Raw genomic sequence first — 27,954 nt, 5'->3', positions numbered from 1 at the left:
GCTTCTGAGGCTCGGGACCAATCGGTCATGGTGGGGAGAGTACGGTGTGTACGTTTATTGGCACTCGACATGTGACCACAGAGCCAGACACGGCATGAATACACGCTACGGCCTCTCCACCACACACCTGTGACAACCTTACTAATGCTGCAGTTACATGGATAGAGCGTCATGTCAAAATTCTGGCAGTTTCATTGCATATCGGCAAACATACTATAAATACCTCAAAGAACGTACCTGAAGACCTTCCTCTGAATTGTTCCTGAAACTGTGAAACTTTCTGAAACTTATGCCATTGAAATCAAATCGACCTCTAACATATCCACAGCTTCCAGGGATAATGTTTAATATCATATTTTTGATCCCAGCAGCAAATAAGTTCTTTCTGCAAGTGAACAGAATTAGTTCATGCTAATCCTGCTTAGCAACAAAACTGTCCAAGGAAGTACATGCTGGAGTCACTGGAAGCCTAAAAAGGTTCTGGACTCCTTAATATTGGACTGTATTGGACCATAAAACACATCACTTCATGTGCGCCAGAGGATTTTTCACGCAACGCTGTGTGTTTCAAATGTAGGAAATGAAAAAGCTTTCATAAACTGCGTACAGGTTGAATAACTATTGTGCTGTATTAATCGGTGACAGAGTAGAAGAACAGACATTTATTTATATGAAAATGTCACAGATATTTACATTAAAGTAATAACTTGCTGATAGTTGATTTATATTATACACAGTAGGATGTTCACCCTCCTTCAGCATTTTGTATCAGCTATTGAGAAAGACAAGAAAAGATGTGAGGGAAAAGCACAAGGAATAAAACTCAACAGGTCATACTATGATTTAAATATCATTATGTGAAGGAGTAGGATTTTGATTTCGTGCATGTGCTGTTGATGGTACGGCGTGTGTGTGTGTGTGTGTGTGAGTGTGTGTGTGTGGCCAAATGTCCCGCAAAAGTCAGGTTCCATTTTTATTCAAAGGACGATAATTGAGGGGTCGCGGCTCCCGGTAGCGGACCCAGCCTGAGCATTCTTTAGCAGACCTCCAGTCCGCCTGATGCTGGAGAAATTGGAGCAGACAGTGCAGTTAGCACGCACGCGAACACGGACACACACACACACACACACACACACACACACACACACACTCCTCTTCCGACCATTTCCCGTCCTGATGTGATGAAGTCTGGCCGGAAACAGCCATTTCCCTGAATGTACCCATCTCTCCTCCTAAATACTCCCTCATACCTGATTCACTGCCAATAAATCACATACACACACACACACACACACACACACACACACACACAGAGCGAGAGAGAGAGAGAGAGAGGGTAAGAAAATGTGTAAGAGATAAAGTAGGAGAGAGGGAAGGGGGGAGGACACTATAAACCAGAAGACAGCGCACTAGATAGAGGAAAACAGGGATGAAGGAAAACCAGATGTGTGATGATCTCCTCTCCAACACTGCTTAGAGGTGGAGTCAGCATGGCCAAATATGCGCGAGTGTATTTTGAGTGGGTGACGTCTTATCCAAGTAAACAACAAGAATACAGAAACCATAAAAACACCATCACTAAACGGATATGCTTTATTTCATGGGTATCGGTCAAACTCTAAACAAAGAGAGAAAGAGACAGACACCGCGGGAGGAAAAGCAGACAAGACTCTGTCTGGTAATTTGCTTCTCGAGTTTTCTCATTATGAACAGCAATTTATCACACTTGTGCACAAACAATACGTTTAAGTCTACGTCGGCAGAACATGGAGTAGGATTAAATTCAGTCTGTCTCTGTTATGTTACGCCTCACAAATCAACAAGCTCCCACTACCCAGCTACATTTACAGTAATCAAAGCCATTACAAAGCCCCAAACAACACAGACCGAAACTATTTCCACATTGCTCTCCTGCCTTCTTCCCCTCCTCCACTTACAGAAGCCTAGCAGAGCAGAATAATGTACGCCACCTGCAAACCCCACCCTACTGAAGAGGCCTTTGATCATCAGGCCCTCCCCACTGTCCGCCCTCCCGGAGGGGCTCCAGTTACCACTACTACCTCCCCTGTCGAACCATCAACACTGCACCTCGGCCATGGGTGGATCAGCGGCAGAACAAGGCATCTCAGAGTAACCGTTCAGACTCAGTTCAGTTCGCTGTGGTTTAAATTGGCAACCCGAAACACTACTTGCAGCTGGATAGTGTCTGTTTCCCTGTGGTGGACCTGCGCTCCTACTGTACAACATTTGCAATACAAAGAAGTGTGATCTAGACCCACTGGAGGTGCACTTTGTCTTTATCAAATTAGGTATTTCAAAAAAAAAAAAATCCTACAGTAGCCTATGTCATTTTTTGTCCCAAAACTACCTCTGCGGTCTTAGCTCCTTGTGCGCCTTTTAGATCCTGATGACCAGCCTTGCTCCAGCAACACCATAATAACCAGCTTTAACTACTTCCTAGAGATATGCCCCCTAACTCATACAATATTAAAACGATACTTGAGTTGGATTTCAAATGAGAGGACAAAGTTAGAGTATGGTAGATATTGGTAATGTTGCCTCCAGATCTGACCATTTTGGAGTAGATTTACGTTTGTTTCAACACCTGTCACTGTGAAGTGTCTGGATCAGAAAAACAGTTTGTTCCCAAAAAGCTGCTGTTGTTGACATTTCTTCGGCCATAAGGACAGAACTGGTGGTACATGTTGTCACGGTAACCTGTACCGCCGGCCAGGACGGGGCAGATTGCCATGTAGGTGTGAATGAGGTGACAGTATGACACTGAGATGGTGGCTGACTCATCCTCCACCTATTCTCTATCTGTGAAGTTATCATGGCACATACAGGCAGATCTCTGCTCCGAGAAACATTATCGCTCCGAGCCTGAACCTCTGTAGGATCTCTGCAGGGGGGTTCTATTATGGTTGCGATATCAATTGTGTATAATTATATTGTGATTCTAGCCTATACAATTAATACTCATCATCATTTCATTCAAATTGTGGTTGAAAATATTAAAGATTCCAATAGAAGATGCCAAAAGTACAGTAAAATAATTGAATTGAATTAGTAGTGATTAATAATCATTATCACAAGGCCATACTTGTGTAGGCCTAGATTCAGAGGGATAAAGATGGCAGAGCACTAATATTTTGGTATTGAACAATCTCAGTAGGAATGACAAGAATTCAGGACCGCATCACTTCCCGGATTTGTTTTTCCACGGGATGAGCATTGTAAACACTATCTATATATAGAACCCTATCACTCCCGTACCACAGGCACTAGGTAGCATAGATGTGGAACAGAATCATATTAATCCTAACCACATGGAGGTGATTTTTTTAAACTACTTTAAATTACCAGGTGAAAATATTAAACTTGCAGGGGGAAATCAACCAAACTATTTGACCACTGTATTTGTCAAAATTAGAATAATTCTATTTTGCATATATCTGCATATGTCAGCCATTAAACCCATTCTGCAGGCCGGCCATTTAATGAAGTCTGAGGTTTAGACTCTGTAAATGAGGTTCTGCTGCATTCTGTAAGGTTTTAGGAAAGTTTTCGATAGGTCACATGGGAAATTGTTGCAAACTACCTACTGATTATCTTTGAGGCATTTTAGAGAGGAGCTCCATTGACTGTTCCCCATTGACTGATATAGAGAATTCAGATACATTTTAATATTTAACATCCAACAAACTGCATCTTTAAAGAGCAGAGGAGCATTTCATTGCCAGAAACGCTGGCCAAGGTCTCCTGCCATTCGCTGCCCTTCCCCTACAGGGTTTCCTGTCCTGATCGGCAGGGGCAGACGGACCCTCTCATTATGGAGACCGCAGATGAAAATGAGAGCAAAATGAGGCCCATTACCACGCGAGCGTGACTAATATCCCTCTACAGACCTCTCCACACACGCTGGACACATGCACGCTCATCGCACACGCACACACGGTTGCACAAGACCTGTGCACTCGCTAAGATGCTCACACACATTCAATCGCTCTCTCCCTCTTTCCTGTGGGCACACATGTGCACACGCACGCTCATACACATGCACACATAAAAACGTAAAAAAAGAGGGGAAGGAGGTAATAAACTTTGGCTCTATTAAATTGACCAGATCTCAGGCCTTTCTCAGTAGGGGGTGTCTGGCTCTTTCCACTGCGTATATGTGTGACTCTATAGGTGTATGTATATGTGTGTGTGTGTGTGTGTGTGTGTGTGGGTATGTGTGTGTGTAGATTCCCTAATCATCCATGATGTCATTAGTGCTAAATGCTACCCTGGCCCAGCTTGATTCCAGCCCGCTAACAGTCCTACCTCCTCCTCTATTCCCTCCATCCCCTCCCTCTCCATCTTTCCCCTCTCACATCATCTGTCCAGTCCTGTAATATTTCTTCTCTCCTGTGCTTCTCTCTCTCTCTCTCTTGTTTCTCTTTAAATATACACTCCGTTCTTCATTTCCTCAAATATCTGCAACAGATTCATTACCTTCCTGGAATTCCCAATCATCAACCTCTAACCCTCCACCACTCCCCCCCCCCCCCCCTCTCTCTCTCACTCCTCAATCCTCTTCAATCCCACCTTACATATTCCTGCTCTCTCTGAAAAGGAAAAGGTAGAGAGGACTCTACCTTTTCTGTTTTGCTCTTTTCACCTTTTCCCTCTTCCGCCCTCACTCTTCCTAGTCTCTCGTTCCCTCACCTATTCCCTCTCTTCTCCTTCCTCGGGCTTCCTCTGCTATTTCCTTTCCCTTTCTATTGTTTCCGCCCAGCCATGTACATCGCTGTGTGGCTTAGATGCACTTGCACCATTTTCCATCCCCATCCGAATTCAACAAAAAACGTACGAGGGAAGCAAAATGCCCAATAGGGTGCGGAGTGGAAGTATAGGCTATTGTTTTTTCATATTTCATTCTCCCTGCTCCACGCTCCAGTTGTATCTTCATCTCCATTCTCATTCATCTTTCATCCACTCACCCAACCTTTTCTTCTCTCGTTCTTCTTTGCTATCTCTTGTGTTTCAACTCCCTCCCTCCCCTTCTTCCCTCCCCTTCTTCCCTCTCCTCCTCTGTTTTCAGATCAGGTCTACTGGGTGATTTATAGGCCTGCAACAGGCTGGCAGAGGGAGGGAAGAGAGAGGGAGGAGAAGGGGACGAAGAGGAGGGGAGAGGGGAAATGGGGCTGTGGCGTTTGAAGTACATGAAGCAGTAATATAAAATACACCTGGTCCATCCAGGGGCACTTTCTGTACACAGAAACAAAGCGAGGGAGGGGAGAAGAGGAGGAGGAGGAGGAGAGGAGAGGGGTGGGCTGCCAGGGAGAGAGGGGAGAGGAGAGGGGGTTGATGGAAGGGGGGGGGGGGGTCACTTCGTGTTTCCTTTCAGGATGGCTTTTATGGTGTAACTTCAAACGCTGACCTCCCACACCCCCACCCCTACATCCCCCTCTCCCTCCCTCCATCCGTCCGTCCACTCGTCCCTCCCTTCTCTTTCTCACTATTGTGTATGGCCAAGTGGACAGTAATTGGCTATTCTTTCATGAGGCTGATTTCAGCACTCTCTCCCCCCACAGGAAGAGGCCCTTTTGCTGCCCCTTAGAAGTAAGTGTATTTGTGTGTCTGAGTGTGTGAGTGTGTGTGTGTGTGTGTGTGTGTGTGTGTGTGTGTGTGTGTGTGTCGTAAATATGCCAGACGGTAGTATCAGGTGGTTGAAGGGTCTGCACTGGCTACACGGACTCTGCAGGCATTTCATTCAGATCCCACGGTGCACTCCAATTTAAAGCATAGGAATTGGGATAATCTAATCCAGTTCCAACATAGCGTGCGAGGTTTCATGTTGAATACCTCCTGGATATTGGGCCAATTTTATGTTAAATACCATTGTTTATGAATAAAGCTTACACTATCTCTGTTCAAAGCTGCAGTATGGAGTGTTGAAGAAAAAACTCAACCCCCTGAAAAGTCTTTGATTGTATATTTTTGGCAATGAATGAATCAAGTATTTTGTTTTTCCTTGCCTAACTTATTCATGCCATGAAATGTATAAAAAGATGAGAACCTTTGAAAATGTTTCCTATGGTTTACAATATTTGAGCACATTGAGACTGATATATAAAACCTGCTCTACTCTTGCTAATGACTTCTGGCCCTCTGTGGCTTATAGATCAGTGTGTGTTCATTAATGATGCAGGCGTGTGTCTGTGTGTGTGTGTGTGTGTGTGTGTGTGTGTGTGTGTGTGTGTGTGTGTGTGTGTGTGTGTGTGTGTGTGTGTGGATTTGTGTGTGTCACTTAGTGGGTGGAGGGGATTAGCCATCCCTAGAGAGCCCTAATTAACACCACACACACACACACACACACACACACACCCCACACCCACACACACACTCACACACACACACCTCTCACTTCCTATGACCCCTGAAATTGAACCCTGACCTTGGCCAAACACACACAAAAGGTACACAAACTGACACAGACATAAACACAGACACATTCCCACACATACACACACAATGACCATGACCTTTGTGTTTCTCTCTCTCTCTCTCTCTCTCTCACAGTCAGTAGACTGCACACAGACACAGACACACACACACAGACACATACATACACACATACACACACACACACACACACACAGACACATACATACACATTAGAGAGTATGTGATGTATACAAGCTCTTAAATATGTGGGTGGAGGGTACAACATAAACACAGACTAAAACAAGTACAGGCTATTCTGTCGTGGCAGACACAACACACAAACAGCATTGGGGATAATTGTGTAGCCAGACAAATGAAAATACTGTTCAAAAATCACAGCTATGCAAAGCAAAGTAGCACATTTGAGCATATTAAAAATAATTGAGCATTTACAGATATTACTTCCACTTTACTGACAGAAAGAGGTTTCAGAATTCAACGAGACATTTCAAAGAGATTCAAAGATACGAGAGGCCGAGATAGAAACACAGGGAGAGAGAGAGAGAGAGAGAGAGAGAGAGAGAGAGAGAGAGAGGCACTTCCAAGAGTTGAGAGGTAGAGGAGAGGAGGTAGAGGATAAAGGTCTATACAGCAGAGTAGTGGTCAGTCCGTCAGTGCCTCCTACCTCTTTGTAGTTCACCTTGGGCTCCGTTCTCTTCCGCTTTCTGCCCTTCCCCTGGCTCTGACTGAGGAGAATCCATTTTACAACCTGCAGGAGGGCGGAGGGGTGGAGGAGGAGGAGGAGGGGGGGGGGGGGGGGGAGGGGGGGTAGAGGTAGAGTTAGAGGTAGAGAGAAAGAGTGAGGTAGCAGGGAGCGAGTGAAAGGGATCAAACAGTGTGAGGGGAAGACAGAAAGAGAGAGGAAAACAGAGAAATATCATTAAGAAGTGACAATGAGTGAGAGAGAGAGAGAGAGAGAAAGAGAGAGAGAGAGAGAGGTCACATCCAATATCAGTAAGTAAATATAAACAGACTTTAGGCGCACTTTCCATCGCTCAAGTGGAAAGACACACATGCATACATATACACACACTCAGTGAGCCACTTGGATGCAAGCCTTGACAGGGTGTAGACTGCACACACACACGCACGCACACACAAACACACACACACACACACACACGTACAAATGGACAAACATTCCCTACACAAGCAAACAGTCCATCGCTCGTTCTGCCCTTCTCTCCCTCTCTCTCTCTCTTACACACACACACACACATGAATTCCAACCTTTCAGCGCTTACTCGCGCTCCATATATAATCAACATAAACGGCTGGGCGAGACAAAAGAGTAATAGTGAAAGTATGTTGCAGTGACGGAGCCTGGAGCGCAGCAACTCCCTACACCATAGATCTCCATTAAACAGCCAGTCACTATCAAGCCCAAACTCTTCAATCTGTATCTCAGACAAAAAAAAACACATATACTATCCTCATACAGTTTCAAATGTTTTAAAAACTTTAAGTGAGCTTAGTTTATTTTGGCATACACCTAAGCAGCATAAAAAGTGGACCAGTCATTTCCAAGATGCAATCATTCAAGCGTTCTTTGTATGTTTTCAGAATGTATTTGACAAATATTCTATCGAGGTCCGCCTCATATAGACAATAGGCAGTATTCTCCCACAGACAGATAAGAGGGAGAAATAGAAAATACAGGCAAAGCAATGAAGAACACCACGGTGGCTCAGTGGGAAATCTGATAGGGAATATAAGGCAGCACAGAATGACACGCAACAGATGTACAGCACTGTCTGTGTGCCACACTTCACTGAGAGGCAGACAGAGGGAGAGACTGAAACAGTGAGCAAATGAGCAAAAGAGAGATATACGTGGAGCGCAGGAGGCAGAGATAAAAGAGATGGTGTCAAAGATTGTGAAACAGAGCGTGTAAAAGAGACAGAGAGAAATGGAAAAAGAGAGGAAGGGGAGAAAGAGAGAGAAAAAAACTAGTGACATTAAAAGAGAGTCAGGGAAAGAGATTAGGGAGATGAGAATCAGCACACAATCATATCAAGCAGTTTATGCCACATTTAACATCTGAGAGCGGCTCATGTGTCAGTCTGCCACTCCCAGAAGACGAGAAGACAGACAGACAGACTGAAAAAGAGAGAGAGAGACAGACACCAGGGAGAAAGAGAAAGAGAGAGAGAGAGAGAGAAAGAGAGTGCTTACCTCTGCTTTGACTTCTTCCACCAGCCTCGCCTGTGACCACACGGCACTCCTTTCATACAGCCACTGAACGACAGAGAAGGAGAGAAAGCAGTGAGCCAGGGGGAGAGAGAGAGGTAGAGACAGAGACACAGTGAGACAGAGAGAGAGAGAGAGAGAAGGGGGGGGAGAGAGAGGAAGAGAGAGAGAGAGAGAGAGAGAGAGAGAGAGAGCAACTGATCGGGAGAGAGTGGAATGCTTTGCAGAGGCAGAGTGAGGGAGCCCAAGCAAGCGGGAAGGGGAGGGAGAGGGAGAGAGAGAGAGAGAGAGAGAGAGAGGAGAGGGAGGTGGGAGGAGAGGGAGGTGGGAGAGCGATCACTTGTTCCTCTGACGGAAACTCGCGACTTGACTCCGGAGGATGAGAGGAAGGAGGGAGAGTGGAGGACAAGAGAGAAAAGAGGAGGAGGAGGGGGGAAAAAACGCCTCATTAACTAGCAACCAAAGCGACACACAGGACAGTCACTAATAACCCCACCTCCACTCCTCTACACCTCTGCCCCCCCCCCCTCCAAAACACACACACACACACACACACACGCATAACCACACACACAAACACACACACCTACGCACAGAGAGCAGCTAGCAGGCTCACGCTTACATACACACACAGCACTTAACCTTATTAAAGCTTTCAGCGGAGCCACTGCTCAAGTGATGTGAATCGCACATCAGAGCAATGACAAGAAGGAGGTTGTGTGTGTGTGTGTGTGTGTGTATGTGTTTGGGAGGGGGGGGGGGGGGCAGACAGGAGACAGACAGGAAAGAAGCAAGGTGTGTTTGTAATGCAACACTGCTCACACACACATACTCACAGGGGAGATACAGCATTGCCATATCATATTCATACAATTCAGTATACTCACTCTCTCTCTCTCACACACACACACATACACACAATACATACTCTGCACACTTTACCATGCATGCATGCACACACACCGACAAGCACACACACACACACACACACGGTGTATGTGCAGTTATTCAGCTGTTGGCGTTACCATAGCCACGCAAGGTTCAATACTATAACTGCATGCTTGAGTATTTTTGTGTGTATTACACAAACATACTCCAGCACAAAATAGCATAAAGGTGTGTGTAGGAGCAAGGACAGAGGGAGAGAGAGGCAGAGAGAGTGGGCTGTACAGAATGTAGTGAGTGTTGAAGCAGTAAAGTGGCATTGTGTAACAGGATACCACACATAGCTCTTTTGCTGCCTAGATCCCCACTGCCATTCCCTACATAGCAAGGCTTTTGTCCCCTTCACACACTCTCTCCCTCTCGCCCCCCCCATCTCTCCATCTCTCTCCTTGTGAATCAATATTAGGCTGTATGTAAAAGTTCAGTATTTCCACCTCTCTCTCTCACACACATACACACACACACACACACACACAAGGAGCTACTACCCTTCTTCACTCTCCAAAAGAGTTTTAAGTGGTAAACTGTGAGATCCTCATTTTTCATTTATTTATTTTGCTTTGTCAACATCTTGGGTGCTCTGGTGTTTCTTCCCAGAGATCCCTTTGCAATCAAACAGTGTGGTCGGTACTTTGATGTGCTTTCCTTTTGGATTTTCTGTTGATGAAGTTTGAGTTTCTGTAGGTAGCGCTCTTTTCTTGGTCTTTTCAGCCATGTTGGCTATCGCTGCTCATGCCACTTCATCCTCTAATTAGGCCAAATTCCAAACATTGCTGCTATCATACAAGTAAAAGGCATCACCAGAGGATTTTTCCTGTGAAAGACCTACCCAACACCGGGTGTTTAAAACAGCAAATGTAAAGCTTTCATGAACTGGGTGTAGGTTGAATCACTTTTGTGTTATATCAGTCAGAGATAGAGAGTAGCAAAACGGACATTTATTGATATGAAAATGACTTGACGACTTGACCACATAATCGACGATACTTCATTTCTCCAAGAAAGTCCCCTCTGACCTGCAATACAGGTGGCAGCCCAGGCAAAAAAAAAAGAAAATTTAAATGAAACACAGTACTGTAGAAGCCTGGAGGTTTTAGGAGACTGGAGAAGGTCGTTGAACCCTCCGGTGACTCAAGAGTAGTCTTTATTTAAACAAACTATCTCAGCCTAGATCCATCATCCCAAAGGGACTGCTTACTCATACTAACTCCAGGGTCTAAAATAGACTGGCACTGGCCTTCCCATTCCACATCTCTTACTCTGGGATCGGTGGGGATGTCATTGTTTATTATTAGGCCGGACCGTTTCCTGCCTTTCTCTAATTCCAGCTTAGCCAGAGTACAATGTCCTGCTGGAGCAATGGATGGGAGACAAAGAAGGAAACAGAGAAAAAGATGGAGAGTGGAGAGAGAGAGAGAGGGAGAGAGAGAGAGAGGGAGAGAGAGAGAGAGAGAGAGAGAGAGAGAGAGAGAGAGAGAGAGAGAGAGAGAGAGAGAGAGTGTAAGTGTTTTTGTGTTTATGTGTGTACATAATACACAAGCACTCGCATGTGTAAAAGGTTTCTATCGATCTGGCTGATCTTATTAGCCAGTGATTGGCACATCAAACAGAAAGAAGCCTTCTCCAGGACACTCTTCCCATCGCCCAATCAGGTGTGAGAAAACAGCAGTCCCTCCGAGCTGTCCTTCCCACCCTGAGAGGCCCCTGAAAGGCTCCAGTTACATCATCACAGTGAATAATCTAGAGGGTGAAGGTTCCCAGACAGCAACACACACACACACACACACACACACACACACACTGGTAATTAAGATCAGTTACCATGGAGATAGGAGAATTGGAGAAGTTGTTAAAGTGGATTGATTGTGTGTGTGTGTGTGTGTGTGTGTGTGTGTGTGTGTGTGTGTGTGTGTGTGTGTGTGTGTGCGTGTGTGTGTGTAGCCTTCCAAGCCTAGTATCTATGACCTTGGGTCTTTCTGGATTAGAGGGCAGAAGCAAAGCAGCACCGCCCAGCATGCCAAGATACAGTAACAGTCCTGTAACACAGCCGATGACAGTGATCGAGCAGAATGATGAAATGAACTGCACATGTTTAGCTGCGTCGACTTCAGCTGAACTTAATTACCGCTTACAGTAAGTAGTGGCAAAAGCTAAGAAAGTCAGTTTGTCTGTCTAGCAGTCTCCAAACGGAGATCACGCGTGTTGTCTTTTTCGGCTGACTGTCACACTTCATTTAAGATGTAGCATGTTTATACTGAGGGCTATTTCTATTATGAGATATCATTTCATCATGGCAGGCACCATTTCACCTTCAAATAAGGAGGGAAGTCCGCACTACCAAATGAAGCCTTCATCAGCATTTTGAAAATGCTGATGAAGGCTTAGTGCTGAAACCCTTTGTTTCTTTGTCTGCTGCTGCACGTTATGATAAACATTTGTAATTCGTTTGGTAGTGCGGACTTCCCTCTTCCCTTCCCTCCCTTTTTTTAATCTGTATGCACAAGAGTCTGCACCCTGAAGGCATCAAGAAGAGTTGGAGTTGAGCGAGCAATTTCTTCATTCTTTATTCTAAGCGCCATTACGCCACCAATAACAAATGGGGTTATTAACACCTATTCAGTACTGAGACAAGAAAGAAGGAAAGAACGAAAGAAACAAAGAAGGAAAGAAGGAAAGAAAGAAAGATAGAAAGAAAGAAAGAAAGAAAGAAAGAAAGATAGAAAGAAAGAAAGAAAGAAAGAAAGAAAGACTCATTCATTTCACTTCATACCTTTGGAATTCCCGGTCGATCAAGCCAGTCAGCATAAATAGCACTGAGGGTGAGGCCTTTTCTGGAACACAATGGCACAAGTGTTAGTATTATTCCTATTATTATAGCAATGACTGTTATTCCCCAAGACGCCCTGTGAAAACACGGCCCTGGGAAAATATCGTTATGGTCATGGCGGACTAGAGGTTTAGGCCAACACCTCAAACAAAAAGAGAGTCACACCCACTTTTCCATTCAAAGACAAGCATACAGTACGAACAGGCATGTACAGACAATTAAAGGCAGACTGGTATGTCTGAATGCATGTATGCATACACGCGTGTGTGCGTGTGTGTGTGTGTGTGTGTGTCTGCGGAGTTGAGGATGGTTAGCACAGGTGTATGCAAACTGCAACATACAGTACATAGACTAACACAGTCAAAAGAGCCGCTCCACAAATATGCATGAGCATGAAAGTGAATGTGCACGCACGCAAACCCTCCACAGGCACTCTGCATTGTGTATGGAAACTTTAATGAATACAAAGTACACACCAAGTCAAGGAATAACTATATCCCCCACCAGCAGCCCTGCACCCTCCCCGCATATGCTTACAGGAAAATTCCACACTCGGATTCTCTTACACCATTATGTATATCAATCTGTGATGTTCAGTGCAATCCAGGAGTTATTCTGTGATGAAAAGTCGTAATCTACACCCACTTTCCCTTGGCCTGCCTCTCTTAATTCAGCTTCAATTAGTGATTGCCTACGTTTCCCAGAAAGCCTTTCGACAACCCCCAGAGAACGTGTCTCAACTTGTTGCAATCAGTATGTGTAAGTGGAGAGAGCAATAGCGATAATGATGGTGAGAGCAAAGTAACAGCAAGAGAGCGAGAGTTGTTCCAGTTGATTAAAAGCGAGTCGTGCTCCTTACTCAAAACGCTACATGTCTTGTGGCTGCATTGCATTATGGACTACTGAGGCTACTGGTGATGGAAAAATTGATAGGCTATCTTTGCCTTTTCTATGATAGATTTCTCCGTCTATGACTCTATGACGTCGGCTTTAGATAGTTAAAAACATTTCTATTAAAACACCATTGTGGCTGCACTTCAAACATCTCTACATCATGTCATGTTGTCTATGTTTGGCCAGTTATCCACTTAAATAAGAAAAATACACCACAAAATAACAAATTGGGACCAGAAATGCAAGGTACATCATCGATAGCTGTTTTTCAACAGTGTTAAGAGGGGTAGATCTTTCCTTTAAACATAAACACAGCCACATATACACACACACGCACACACACACGTGCACAGATATGCACACACACAGTAATCCTCGCTCTTCCAGGAGGCTGTTTACTGAAAGAGGCATCAGACACAAATATTGACCGTCCCCAACTCTCCAAGCTCTCTCTCTTTAATTCAATCAATCTCTGCTAGGCCAGCAGCACACTCCGCACAGCAGAGAGGCAAAAAGACAACGCTTAGAGCAGGCGGAAGGGTGTTGAGAGAGCTAGGGGTAAATGCAGGGGGGGGGGGGGGGGGGGGGGAGTGCGTGAAGGGAGGAGGAAGGAGACAGAGAGGGGGAGCGAGAGTGAGAGACAGACAGGCAGAGAGAGAGAGAGGGAGGGACAGAGAGACGGGCAGAAGAAGAGGTTAATGAGGCAATCAGGAGAGAGAGAAAATGGAATGATTAGGCGAGCGAGAGGAGGAGAGGGAGGGAGAAAATTAGAGAGGAGGAGCAGTTATCCTTTTACACTTCAATTAATAAGAGAGTGGATGAGACTGCTCTCTTAACAGGATTGTGTTGGGAGCTTTCGTTGGCCACTTTTCCACAGTAGGGCTAAGTTAGTCTTTGCAGAACCAAGGCTAAATCAATATCTTTGTAACACAGACTCAGAAACAGTTTTCATATATTTGACACTAAACCCCGCTGACAAATCTGCTGGCAAGATGCTGTAAAGAGAATCTCAGACACAGAAAATTGATAAGAATGGCCTTTGAGATGGTCTGGCACTGGAAACCAGGCTACCAATGTCTGAGCCCAAGCCAATGTAGTTTTATGCGTCTAAGCGTTATTCATTATTCATAGTATCATAGTATCATCTAAGCATTATTCATAGCCACTTACATACCTCGCCATGTCGGGAAAGGTAATCAGCAGCATTTGCAAGAAATCCTGTCCAAAAAAACACACAAAGAGAGACAGAAATGGAGGGAGTAGGGGAGGAGAGTGGGAGGGAGAAAGAGAGAGGCATACCTGATCTTAAGTCACTAGTACAAGGTCAAAGAGTGTTTATGAAACATCCATTACTTAGTGAGAAGACCCTGCCTGCCACTGTAGAAACAGGAGCCAGGTGGGACACATCACACACAGACACACACACACCCACACACACACACACACACACACACACACACACACACACAGAGCCAGGTGTGATCACTCAGCCTCACAGCCCCAGTAGAATAAACATATGTGGCTGGGCTGATGTATGGTCATCAGTCTGAAATGCTGTTGGAGCACTTTCAGCCATTGTAACACTGTTGCAATCAAAGCTACATTCAGCCTCCAACTCATTTATGAAAATGAACAATACACCCGAGAGAGATCATGTTAATACAGATCAAATTTACGCTCAGTTTTTATTAATAGCCTGTGAAGCAGCTGCGAATGAACAAGATGCTCCATTCAGTTAATAAGGTAAAACTCATACAACAGCCTCTACCTGAGACAGAATGAGTTGCCCGTGGTATTTCTTCACAAATGATCTGAAGAAGTCAATGAATTGTTGCTCTCCCACTTGACTGGCCAGGAACCTGAGCAGGAAGTAGCCCTGGACAGAGCAGAAGACACAGACAACATGATCCATCAAAGATAATAAAGAGCAACTTCATAGCTACATCTATATCCATTTCAACTGCTTTTCCAAACAGACCCTATGAAGAATGAGCCATCGAAAATGATGTTACAGGATTCACATTTTTTTTTTTTTTTTTTTGGTTTGATTCATTCTCTTCTCCCTTCCCTCCTTCCATCTTTCCTTCCTTCAATCCTTCTTTGTGTTTTTTATTCTTCCTTCTTTTCCATCAGTCCTTGTTTCACTGATATCTCACCTTGAGGTAGTGGACTTGCATGAAGGTTTTGTCAGGGTTGAGGGCATGTTTGACCATGGAGGAGCCGGACTCACTGACCTGACCGGTATTCTCCATGTTGGGCCTGCAGGACAAATACACCAAAGAGATGCACAAATAAAAAAAAGACAGACAGGTAGGGAGACAGACACACACAGAGGGAGACATTCAACATCAGACAAAGACAAAAACAGAGAGAACTTATGTACTGAGTTTCATTTATCCCACTCCTACAGTCATTTGAGCAGCATTGTGGAAAACCACAATCCCTATACAGCAAGAGCACTATGTCAGCAACACTAAATCCAGCCACTCTCCCGGTCCTCTCAATGGCGAACACTTTGCCAAGCTGCCATATTTTGCCCAAGGCAGGCTAGAAATCAAGCTGCAGATTTATAATAGCATGCTATAGTGTTTATACGACCTCACAGTGCTACGCTCTGACTTTACTGCCCATGACTCACTGAGTGAACATATAACACATACACTCACGAAAACGCACCCCCTCCTTCTGCAGAGACACACGCGAAAAAAAAGGCAAGAGGCATGATCTTGCTTTGTCTTTCTCTCTTTCCCTCTCTCACACACACACACAAATCATCCCTTCTACCCCCATAAACACACAAACAAACACACATAAAACCAATAAAAGCCAAACAAACAGAGCGCTGACGTGGGATGCTGTGCAATGATAGTTTCAGTTAGCTGGTATTGATCAGGCTGAGCAGATTAACTCAGTGTGCCAATAGGAAGGCCTTGAAGGATCACCCTCCTGCCAAGTCGATACACCAGGCGCCTGGCCCACCAATCAATACACCCTTCATCACCGGCCTGCACTTTTACACAGGATCGCTTCATGACAGAGCCAAACACACACATGCAGACACACAGACAGCTGCAGGCACACACACACACACACACACACACACACACACACACACACACACAGGTAAATATACTCGCTTTGCACACACAAAGACCACATACACACATGCAAATTCTTACTCATATACACATGTAAGCATAATGTAAAACTTGAGGAGTGCTTGATTTAACCGAACTTTGCCAGCGGTGCACCTCAAGTGGTTCAAATATTTGATTTGATTTATATGAATCTTTCCCCAGGCACGGTGGACAGAGGAGGGAATGGGAGGAGACGGGGGAAAGATCAGGGAAGAGGATAAGAGGAGGGGAAGAGCGGGAGAAAAAAGGGGGAGGAATCGAGGAGAGGAGATTGCAGGGAATGTTTGGTCTGCCCAGTGGACTGAGAGAGGAAGTCATCGGCTTCCTGGAATTTCAAAATTTTGCTGGACAGCTCTTTCAGGGACTCTCATGATGAGGAGTGCGTTTCTCCTTGTGTGTGTGTGTGTGTGTGTGCGTGCAACAGAATCATTTTGTAAAGCATTGTGTGGGCTACAGCCGACAATTACATCATAAAAAATACTGTTTGTCTTTACTGGTGGTGAAATGGGTCATCTACTTGGTCTTAAAATGTTCTATGCGTATCATGGCCACAACATTTCCTTTTGCTGTGACATTCATTTTTACAGGAGTGATTTTGTCAAGTTGCCCTCCATCCAGTCTCCATCTGCCACTAGTGGCTCTGTCTGTCTGTTACAGGTGATAAGATGGAATGGACTCCTTTTAAGACAGCAGGATGTGCTGCATCCCTGAGAAATGTGTGTTTGTGTGTGTGTGTGTGGGGGGGGGGGGGGGGGGGGTGTGAGTGTGTGTCAGACTGAGAATTACAGAGGGAAAAAGGGACTGGGGCAAGAGAGAAAAACAATGACAGAACGTGTATTTCCAGAAGAGAAAGCGTGTCGGTTACGTGCGTCAGAGACACCAACGGCACAGAGAAAAAAAGTTTATCCATCTCTGCCACGTTAGACAAAGGAGCCCCGCCCTTCCCACTGTCCAGACCAGGGATGTATGGATGGGTAAATCCCTGTCTTTTGCCTTCTCTCTTTGTCAGACATGATTTACTACAGCTTTAAGAGGAATCGCTGCTCGCTGCCTTAGAGAATCACACAATAGCTCAATGTATTTCAGAATAAATGGTGCTCTTATCTGACTTGTTGGCTGTGTGTGTGTGTCTGTAGCCATGCACACACCTGCGTGTGTGTGTCTGCGAGAGAGAGAGAGAGCAGGAGGAAATCAGGAGCCATTACTGACAGAACTTAATGTCAGACACACACACACACACACACATACACACACACACAAAGGTTTATAGCTCCGCGAGCCATATCCTGACAAATTACACTGGGTTGACTGTGGAAACCGGATAAGGTAGAGCAGTGCTCCCAGCAGCCCAGTAAATCAGCAGGGAGAATGGCGTCTGGCCCAGGCTGCCCTAAATATAACTCATCTGAAATGGACTGATAAACACTGGCCACCGGGGCCCCTGCTGGATCACGGGGTGTCGATAGTGACCCACTGAACTTGGAAAGCACAACCCGCCATTTAGTCTGTATGTGTACGTGTGTGTGTGTTTGTATGCGCATGTTGGTGAGGAGGCTGTGTGTATGTCTCTGTACATCCCACTGTGCTTCCCCTCCCCTCCCTTCACCAGGTTCCCTCTAATATTTCTCTGTGCATTGTGACAACCAGATTGTGTTTATTCATATTATGTTTCCCCACAGCTGTAATACTGTACAGTGGAGCCAGATCTGGACTTGGACATACAGGCAGTCTAGCCCACATCAATAGGGCTGCCATGGCTCGTTCCCAACTCTGGAGCAAACTGAGTGATTGGTTACATCTGACCTTCCAATGCCCCTCATGTTCTAACCAACATTTATGTTTGTGATACCGGCAGAATAACACAAACAAGGGCACACTGACGTCTAAAACACAGTAATTGCACTTCTAGTCCACAATATTTCTTCTAAACCAAACTACCATTCACTCATCATGCTAATATGTGTGAACGGGGTTTCTTTATGCCCCAACATGCTTTGCTGCTGCTTTAAGAGTGGTGAGGATTAAGGAATGGCTTTTCCTCAGATGCCACTTTTGCAATTAGTTGTCTTTTCACACAACATAATCAACCAAAATGGGTGTGTGCATGCGTAAGTGTGTGTGGTTGTGTGTATGTGTGTGTGTGTACACGATTTGTTTGCATTTTTCAGATGTTAGTTTTCCGTTGTTGATTTAACCCTGTCAGGTATAGAGAAACCAAACCTGATCCTCCTAATCACCCATGCCTCTGCCTCATAGGGGAACACCCTGATGGACTGGCAGACAGACACGGCTCTCAAGTACATGTTTAACCCTTTCACTTACACACAGCTTCATATTTCAAGACATACACAGCATACACAGCTTGACAGTAATGGATATGACTGTGTTTGCAGATGCAGAACTTCATAATGCACAACATACACTGGAGGGATTATCAACATGTAAGTATGGAAACAGTTAACCTGTTAACTAACCCTTAGGCAGAAATATAACACTTTAGATTTCCAGACGCAGTCAAGCTTAAAGCAATGGATATTATCGCGTTTAACGATCTCAAAGAAATGACACTGCATTAACAAACATAGATAGCCTTGAGGTGATAGATAGTGTCATGTTCAACCCTTTCACTGTCATGAAACTTCACAATGCTAGACATCCAAAGAGAAGAAAAGAAATAAATGATCATGTCTAACAATTCCACGTGATAAGAACAATCAACCTTAAGTACAGGAGCAGTGTGTTCTTTACAGTAAGTGTCTATTATTAAGTGTCACTATTACTTGAGCTTTTCACTGACAGAATGCAGGAGAGACTGAATTGATTTGGTATCAAAGTACCATTAATCCAGAAACAAGTATTCCTATTGTATGATGACAACACATGATTAGTGAGGCGACATAGTTAGAAGCTAGTCCCAAGTAGAAGTGCCATGGAATCAATAAAACATTGATTTGCTGTTATGCTCTATACGGCTTGTCAATAACAAACTATGCAAGTGCCATCTCCAGTGAAGAGGCTTTTTTTTTTTATTCAAAAGCAGAGCTACAGTATGAGAGGTACTGTGAAAGCTGTAGAATTTCCAACCTCAAACGGTTAACCTGGCTGGGGTTTGAACCTGGTGACACTGTGATTCCACCCTGGATAAAAACAAAAAACTGGGTGTGGGTCCCACACTGTCAGATAAAATGCAGAATGTGTGTTTGTGTGTGTGTGTGTGTTAAGCCTTCCTAAGACATGATAGTACAGTACACCTGGATATACTTTGCAGCCACACCTGCCACACCTGTGCCCTTGGAATGCATATACGCACACACACACACACACTGTACATACCATAACCTAAAAAAAAGTATCTCTCTCTAAAACCTATTCCTCATATAGAAAATTAGTGTAAGGGAAATGCAATATGTTCAAAAAATGCTCTCCCCTCCCTCAAAATCTCTCATCAACTGTTCCTGAGCAAAGAGGCCAGCACTTCCCAGGTGTGAATGTGACTGTATGAATATGAACCAGGGCAGTGCTGAAAAAGAGCATGCAGGTTCAGCAAAAACTTTCTCCAGATTAATAAAGGTAAAAAAAACTCTCTTGGAACTTGCACTGAGCTCGGTGGCTACCATGACATTTGTACTTAGTGTAAATCTGGGTTACATTACAGGTATACAAGACATTTTCTGGTTCAGCATGGACTTTTTTTTTTTTTTACAAAATCGACATGAGGTCACAAGGAGGGATTTGTCCCCCTTATTTGCTGGATCATCATTTTTACACAGAAACTGATGCAGTTTTAGGAGCAGCAGTTTGCCGGCAGAAGTGTACAAGATTATCAATTACTCTGAATCAGTGACTACTATCAATTATAAATGCCATGATAGTCACTGCACCAGTGTTCCATTCACTTTGAATGCCAGTACTCCAAAATGCATGCAATGATTGGCCAGATAACAGAAGAATATCAGTGAAAATCGATCAGAAAAAATGCTGTATAACAAGAGCCTCCAACAATGTGAGTACAGTTCTCTACCTGGTGTTAAATGCCAACACCATTCTCTCTCCTACTTTTCCTCCATCTCTCTAACGTACTATTACATAGAGCAGAAAAGTCTTAAAAATAACATTTTAGAAATCCTATCACATCTGTAACCTTCTTAAGCACTGTGTAAAGTGGTTAAAAAGGCAGACTGACTGGTGCAGGGAGAAGTTGCCTGTACATGATCATCCTGGGGCAGCTTGGTAAATTCTCTACTGATATTTAGCGTTAAAATGGAGGGTGGGGGAAGACGATCATGAGTCAGCATTTGGGGGCAACTTCAGAATAATCAATGTAGACGTAGCTGTCAAGGGGGGCCTGCTTTTTACACGCTTGTGACACTGCTGATGCACTGCTGTTGCATTATCCCCAAAGAGGAATTGCTTCTACTGTAAGATGATTAGACTGACAGGTGGCTCGACCAATGACAGACAAACCTGAGGATCTGAAGTTGCTCCTCTGAGTTCTGTGACTCGTCAGAGAGTCGTCTCCACCTCAGCAGTGCCTTCAGGTTACACTGCTCCAGTGTCTCTCCTTGGGAGAGCTGATATAGGGGAAAGAGAGAGGTACAGAGAGATAAAAAAGGAAAAAAGAGGGTGAAAAGATAGTGCAAGGGAAATAGTGGAAGGCAGGAGGAAGATGGAGAGGAAGGAAAACAGAAAAAGGAGAGTTTCATCAGCAGGAACACAGACAGAAACAGATTAATGACTGACTAAATGAAGAGATAAAGGCAGCATGATGTCATGATAAAGCGGCTGTGAGCACCGGTTGCCTTTGTCACTGTGTCTCCCTAGTTAGGCTCCTTTGGGCAGCAACAACAAGTCTGCCTCTAGCTGTTCTCTCACAGCCAAGCCCATATCATAAAAGTGACATGATTAAAGAGCTCAGACGCAAGAGAAACATTTCTGGGTAATTCTACACGGTGTGGGAAGGCAAGTAGGAGGATTAGATCTGTACGCACATGAACCCCCTGATTAGACATGAAACGAACATGTGCGAACATGACACCCCCCTCCCCCCCCCCCTACACACACATCTTTAACTGCTCTGTTCCATGTTGCAATCAAATGTTTTGTACCAATGTTACACGCTCCTCCTTTCATCTGTTCTTTGTATATTTTACTCTGCAGGTATCCCTAATTAGACGGCTACCAGTCTCCTCCTGGCGCAGCCCTTAAAAGGACCTCTGGAGCCATACGAGGCAGACTCCCCACACTCCCCACACTGGCAACAGCATATTTTTTTGTTATATTTTGTCTAGTTCTTTTTCATTTCCCTTTTTTGAGGGGAGAGCGAGGTGCCAGTAGTCCTGGTTTCACAGCTCTTGTTTGGTTGGGTTTAGTCCTCCTCTTATCTTTTGGCAGTTTGAGGGGAAGCTCTGCGTCCGAAGGATCATGGTGTGTTTGGCCCGGGCTCTCCTCCATCCTTTTGCTCTCTTAAGCCAAAGTTCTCTGACCTTTTAGATATTGTTTTTGTTTCATGTTCTTAGTGAATAAATTTACTTTTTGCATTTAACTGGCATCTTCTGTTATTCTTGGCCTCATGTGCTTGAGCCATGGGTTTTATTGCGGTCGTAATGACTGATATCACTCGACATGGCTTTCTAACAACACAAACAGTATCCTTTGGAAATCGCAAATGGACATTTCGGCAACCTAAGTTTGCCATTCCGATGGTATGAATGGAGTGGATGATATCGCAGCGGTTCTGGATGATGACAGAAGACAGAGGAGAAGTGAACTGAACCACATTAACATCACAACCGTTAACTTGTTCTTCCCTGATGTTCTTTTTAACTGCATCATTTCTATTTTTCTCCCACAGAAAACTGGGCTTGTCAAGATGACTATAGTGGTGTATCTGAAAGCTCATACTGTCACCTTCTAAAGATGGCCGATGGAACTTTATTTTCACAAGATTGTTACAGTAAATTGACTACAGTAGACTGACTCTCGCGTACCTGCTGCGCTCGGGCCCAGATGATGTCCTCCAGAAACGTGGCGAAGCCCTCGCTGATCCACTCCTCGGTCCAGTCTCTGGCTCCTATAGCCAGGCCGAACCAGGAGTGGGCGAGCTCGTGGCACAGTCTGGAACCACACAGAGACACGCCATTCTCTCCAGAGGCAGGACTCCCGGCATGCAACACACTCTGGGACAGGAAAACTATATGGGGACTGGGAGGGACAGAGGAAGTGAGGGAAAGTAAAGAAAGAGAAACATGAAGCCAGAAATAAATGATAAGAGGGGGAGGAAAGGGATGAAGAATGAGGGAAGGAGTGAGGGATGAAGGAGGGAAGAGGATTGGGAGACAAGGTGGAGAAAAATAAATGTCAGAGAAGGATAAGGAAGTGAGAGGGAGATAACAGAGACAGATAGGGAAAGACAAGAGGGAAGGGGAAGGAGACAGGGGGAGGAACAATTATCAGTTAAAACTGCAAAAAAACTGAACAGATACACAAAAATACTCACAGAGAGAGGAAGAAACAAAGACAGATGCAGACACAGGTACCACCCTCCAAAAAGATCAAAGAGTTGCTGAGGGAATGTTCCACACCTATCATTAACAAAAAATACAGCCTCAACATGCCGTGCAAGACAGCCGTGCGTGTGTGCGCACTAATGTGTACGGGAGTTATTAACTGCCGATCCCTTTCTCCATCTTCTGACAGGGAAGTTTAGTCATCAAGCCATCTTGCCAACCCTAACTACTTGATGAAGATCAAGCAGGAACGCCATGTTCCCTGGACTCAAATTACCATATCTATCTATTACCACAGATAGATAGATGGATAGATAGATAGACAGATAGATAGATAGATGGATAGAAATTACCCATATCTTTAGATGTATTGTCAAGCGTGATGAAATTGTTTTTAGTGTGATCGATTTATTGGGCAGCATGATTTTATGGCTCCCCCTCCTTCTCTTTCACTTTGCTTCCAGACATCTTCAGTTCAAGGCCAAGCTGCAACGCCTAAAGCTGTCATCACTTCTCACACTAAAAGATGATTATAAACCTAACCCTTACCTTTTTAAGATTTTCACGGCCATACATCTTTATTAAGTACTATAGCACACAGTGGAGAATGACAGAATAACGGGCAAGAGAGAGGGGATGGCATGTGGCAAAGACTGAGAAATAGAGCTTAAGGCTTTAACCACATTCATATTAACCCCCCTTATAGACAAATATATAGACACAATTATAAACGTTTGTAATCACAGTTTATGGACAATGGACCTCATCTTGGTCTTACAAAGTGAGAGGCCCCTGTAGTGTTAGTCAGCAGAACAGTTGAGACACAACACACTTTGCAAACTTCTCACAAGGAAAAGAAAAACATCTCATAGATAGTGTGCATCAGAACAATATGCATATGCAAAAGCTAGTTTGTCTATGTGCGCTTGTGTGTATATATGTGTATGTATGTATGTATAACATGCAGATACTTAAATGCGTAAAAAAAAACATTAATAGTGCATTCAGTACTGCAGAAGATAAAGATATAGAGGTACAGATATACACAGAAGGAGGCACAGAGGTACAGAAGGATACCTCAAACAGCTGTCTTGTGTGTGTGTGTTTGTGTGTTGCTCAACTACCGTACAATAGCCTCATTAAGCCTTTCAGCCAATGAGAACACTTTATCAAAGCTCTGACCCAACCAGAATTGAAGAGGAAATAACAAGGCGGTGAGCAGCTACATTCCCGTATAATGGTTAGCAAATGTGAGTTAGTAAATACTCCACTATATAGATGATGCTTTCCCATAATGTCCATTTTTGATAGCTGGTAAAATAGCCCACATTAAGATTGTGGTTTTTCCCTTCAACATTCCCTTTCTTCTAAATCAAGGAGGTAAATTTTGGGCTTGATGAGGGTTTGGAAAGTTCTTTTCACTACACATAATGCTTGCCAATAGAGAGTAGTAAACAACTGCTGAAACGGGACTGGAGCAGCCACAGATCTTACCAGTGACAGTGTGCAACAACCTAAGATTTCTCAAAAAACAAATTATGCAACATCCCTGAAGTCGTGATTTTCATATAATGGACCTATTCTGAATCACAAAAGTTTTGCCAAAACTGAGTCAAGGATCCAGTATTTGCCATCCTTCAGCCTTTACAGAAGAACCACATAATAACCAACTATTTTGAAAAATCATTACCAGAATTTAAACAACCTAAACATTATTCTTGATATTATGTAAGCGCCGTCGGAAACATTCACGCAAACCCGCGACGGACCCTCAGCTGAACACAGACAGGGGAGATGTGTGACTTTTAACTGTGAGACGGCACTGGCAGAACAGAGCCAACAGGAGCGCTCTGTCGAAGCCAAGGTCATGGCTGAAGACTTTTCTGGAGCATTCTTTACTCCTGTCTTATGTAACAGGCCCTCCATGCCCTAAGGGGCTTGGGGCCGACTGTGCGTGAGAGAGGCAGGCTATTCTTCAACAGAAGAATGGGAGAAGGGTCAGAGAGGTGCGAATGAATGGTTTCTGTCTCTCCTGGCTCATATAACAGCACTGGACTGTCTAGGGTTCCTTTCAGACTCTCTAGAACTATAGTGTCCCAACCACTATTGACCTGACACTGGGGATAATTTATGGCAGAGTGCGGATCCCTTTAGAAAATAGAGAAACATTTCAAGTATTTTTCAAATGGAGACACACCCCCTACAACTGGTACAAATGTGCTCATGATCCTTCTACATCACAAAACTAATTACTGTTGTTGCATGAGAACTTTGAAACTCCAATTTTGGTGATGGGTTGAGAAAATTCTACACTTCTTCGGTTCATGAAACCATTACAAAACCATTACAAAACCCATTAGATAATGTCAAAAATGCATTGTTATCAGGGTAAAAACAAATCTGTTTTTCTTAGTTTCTGACAAGTTGACATTTTGTGGATACAAGGTTTTCACCAGACAGCGACAAAATGTCTTTAACTCTACATTTCACCAGAACCCTCAGAAGAGAACATAAGCAACAATTTCCATTCAGCATCAGTTATGCTTTTTTTTTAGCAACTCCAACATGATATGTTAACTATGCAATATGCAGTAATGCATTATGCAACATATTGTTTCCACTTAAAAAGCTATGTTAGCTTTACATGGTATAAAAGACCCAACTGATGAGCCACAATATTCTTTTCACAGAGCTACCATTACCTTTTCAGTATAAACCCTGACTCCACCTGTTGGATGGACATTCTACTCCCACAGCTACAATAAGCCCACATTTTGCTGCCGTTGATGAATTACAGTAAGCTGTAAAAATGTGCTGCTCTCATCGAAGAAAGATTAGCATCTTAAAACACTGGATGACAGAGCAGTTATTTTCTTTCCTCGCCATAACCCAATTATGGTGACAAGCTAAGTCAATTATGCAGGGAAACGGTGAGTAAAGACATAAGCTAGGCTGGGTGTGCCAGACAGCCCATTTTGGAGGAAAACAAAATCGGATATCTGAACAGTACAACTAGTCTTTATTTCCCCAAGGACTATTTTATCAGATAGAAGACAAGCCATTGCCTTCTGTTATTTAAGAACATGTCAACATCATACAATAGGGTCTTATGGGCATCACTTCCGAGACAGCATCTCAAACAAATCTAATCCTGTGTTTTTCCTGATTACACAAACAAAGGCTCTCACTGGAGCAGGAGATGCTAACATTAGCCTTATGAGTTTCTTTGTAGCCTAATCTTATTCCTCCACAATTGGATAAGCATGCCATTGTTGTCAGTTCCAGCCGTGCTCGTGTGTGTGTGTATGTGTGTGTGTGTGTGTGTGTGTGTCTGTGTGTGAGTGAGTGTGAAACACAAAGACAGCCTTTCAGAGACGGCGCCTGCACATGCTCCTCTGAGGGAGGTGGAATCCATCACTACAGTGACAAATAGTGTCATCCCACCATGGTGGTGGTGAATAACAACAGCACCTTTCACATTCACTGATACACTGACTGACATTAGGTGACGTCGGGGACCTGTCAGTAATAAACACACACACGCAAATCCATGCACACATGTACATGCATATACTTGCACGTGTGTATAAATCCCTAGTTTTCACCATAAATCTGAATCTAACCTCTGCTGCTAGGGAGGATGTTTTTGTCTCCGATTAGCAATCTATGATTTCAGTGTTTTCAAGGAGGCCATTCATATCATATGCACACTGCAAGCTCTCATGTCTTTAATGAACAATGTGCTTCAACGTTTGGCTCACAAAACAAATGATTTGATAAATTCTCAGCTCATTGCAATAACAATCAATCAATCAATAACATTGGATTTTACTGCCACTCTCAAAAAATCTACAGCTAGATTATAGCCTTGAATACACAAGAACATCCACATCCACATACAACTTCAGCTCCACTCCTTGCATCACAGACTTTTTAACCTCCCAATCAAAAAATGTAAGATACAAGGGCTAAATATGTTGTGAACGTATTTGCGCTAATCACCGCAATTTTTTGCTAAGCACCACTGACCGTCTTGTGAACTCTGTCTCTACTGTTGTTCTTACTTCTTCTACAAGTTGTTTTAACCTTTTATTAGTTCATGGTGGTTCATGGCATCAGATCTAATATCATTCCTGATCACGCTCTCCAGTCTGGACTTGTTAGGCTGCTTTTCACAAATTACACTGGAGGAACTTTTAAATGTTGTATCATACCAAATTACTCAAATAGGTTATGGGGTTGTAGGCTCTAGTCGCTCTCCTTTATGAATTAGCTCTCACTAATTGTGTTCTTGAATACTTCAAGATGGCAAATGTTCTCTACTGAAAATGAATTCCCATGATCTAGAAAACCCTTAATAACCAAAGACCTATTTCAAAGCTATCTTTTATTTCCACAATTTTGGGCAACGTGGTATCAAAGAAACTCCTAGAGGTGGAAAGAAAAAAAAAGAAGAAAATTTCAGTCTGGTTTTCAGTTCAGTTTTCAAGTATAGTACTGAAACTGCCCCTCTCAGGTTAACTAATGATCTCCTGATGAATGCAGATTCCAGCACTTGGTCTGTATTTGTGATGCTTGGCTTAAACCCAGCCATTGACACAATTACTCATGCTATTCTAATCTAATACATTAAGGAATGGGTTTGCTTAACTGCTTGTGAAACATAAAAATCGTAGTCTCTATTGTTAATTATGTTTCTTTTGCTTGATTGCCTTCATGTGGTGTGCCTCAAGGCTCGATTCCAGGTAACACACAAAAGCATGTACACATAATTATCCCCACAAAACACATGTGGATGCACACAAACGTGCGTGCTAACACACTGACAGTTTAACATGAAAAAGCTTACGAACGGTGCTGTGAATTCACGTCCAGAGGGTGCTACACTAAACTGATCACGTCGAGAGGTCGTCTGCATGTGGAACAACAGACGAAGCACCTTAGGTGACCTTTCTGATGGCGG

General features: G+C 43.8%; 1 protein-coding gene across 1 annotated transcript in view; it reads right to left on the bottom strand.

Annotated features, from left to right (window-relative positions):
* Positions 1-27,954, bottom strand: part of aopep (aminopeptidase O (putative)) — a 70,504-nt gene that overhangs the window by 27,792 nt on the left and 14,758 nt on the right. Inside the window, exons 6-13 of the mRNA XM_071518317.1 lie at positions 22,473-22,686; positions 20,950-21,056; positions 15,505-15,607; positions 15,117-15,224; positions 14,523-14,566; positions 12,398-12,458; positions 8,668-8,730; positions 7,118-7,201 (exon numbers count right to left, since the gene is read on the bottom strand). Of these exons, the coding sequence (XP_071374418.1) occupies positions 7,118-7,201; positions 8,668-8,730; positions 12,398-12,458; positions 14,523-14,566; positions 15,117-15,224; positions 15,505-15,607; positions 20,950-21,056; positions 22,473-22,686 (784 nt within the window). The remainder of the gene's footprint in view (positions 1-7,117; positions 7,202-8,667; positions 8,731-12,397; positions 12,459-14,522; positions 14,567-15,116; positions 15,225-15,504; positions 15,608-20,949; positions 21,057-22,472; positions 22,687-27,954) is intronic.

The sequence above is a fragment of the Centroberyx affinis genome, unplaced genomic scaffold, assembly GCF_046629955.1.
Source record: "Centroberyx affinis isolate AG114_WGS23_722 - 3 ecotype Tasmania unplaced genomic scaffold, CSIRO-AGI_Caff_v1 ptg000563l_1, whole genome shotgun sequence".
NCBI lineage: Eukaryota > Metazoa > Chordata > Actinopteri > Beryciformes > Berycidae > Centroberyx > Centroberyx affinis.
This window is presented reverse-complemented; position numbering and strand designations above follow the sequence as displayed.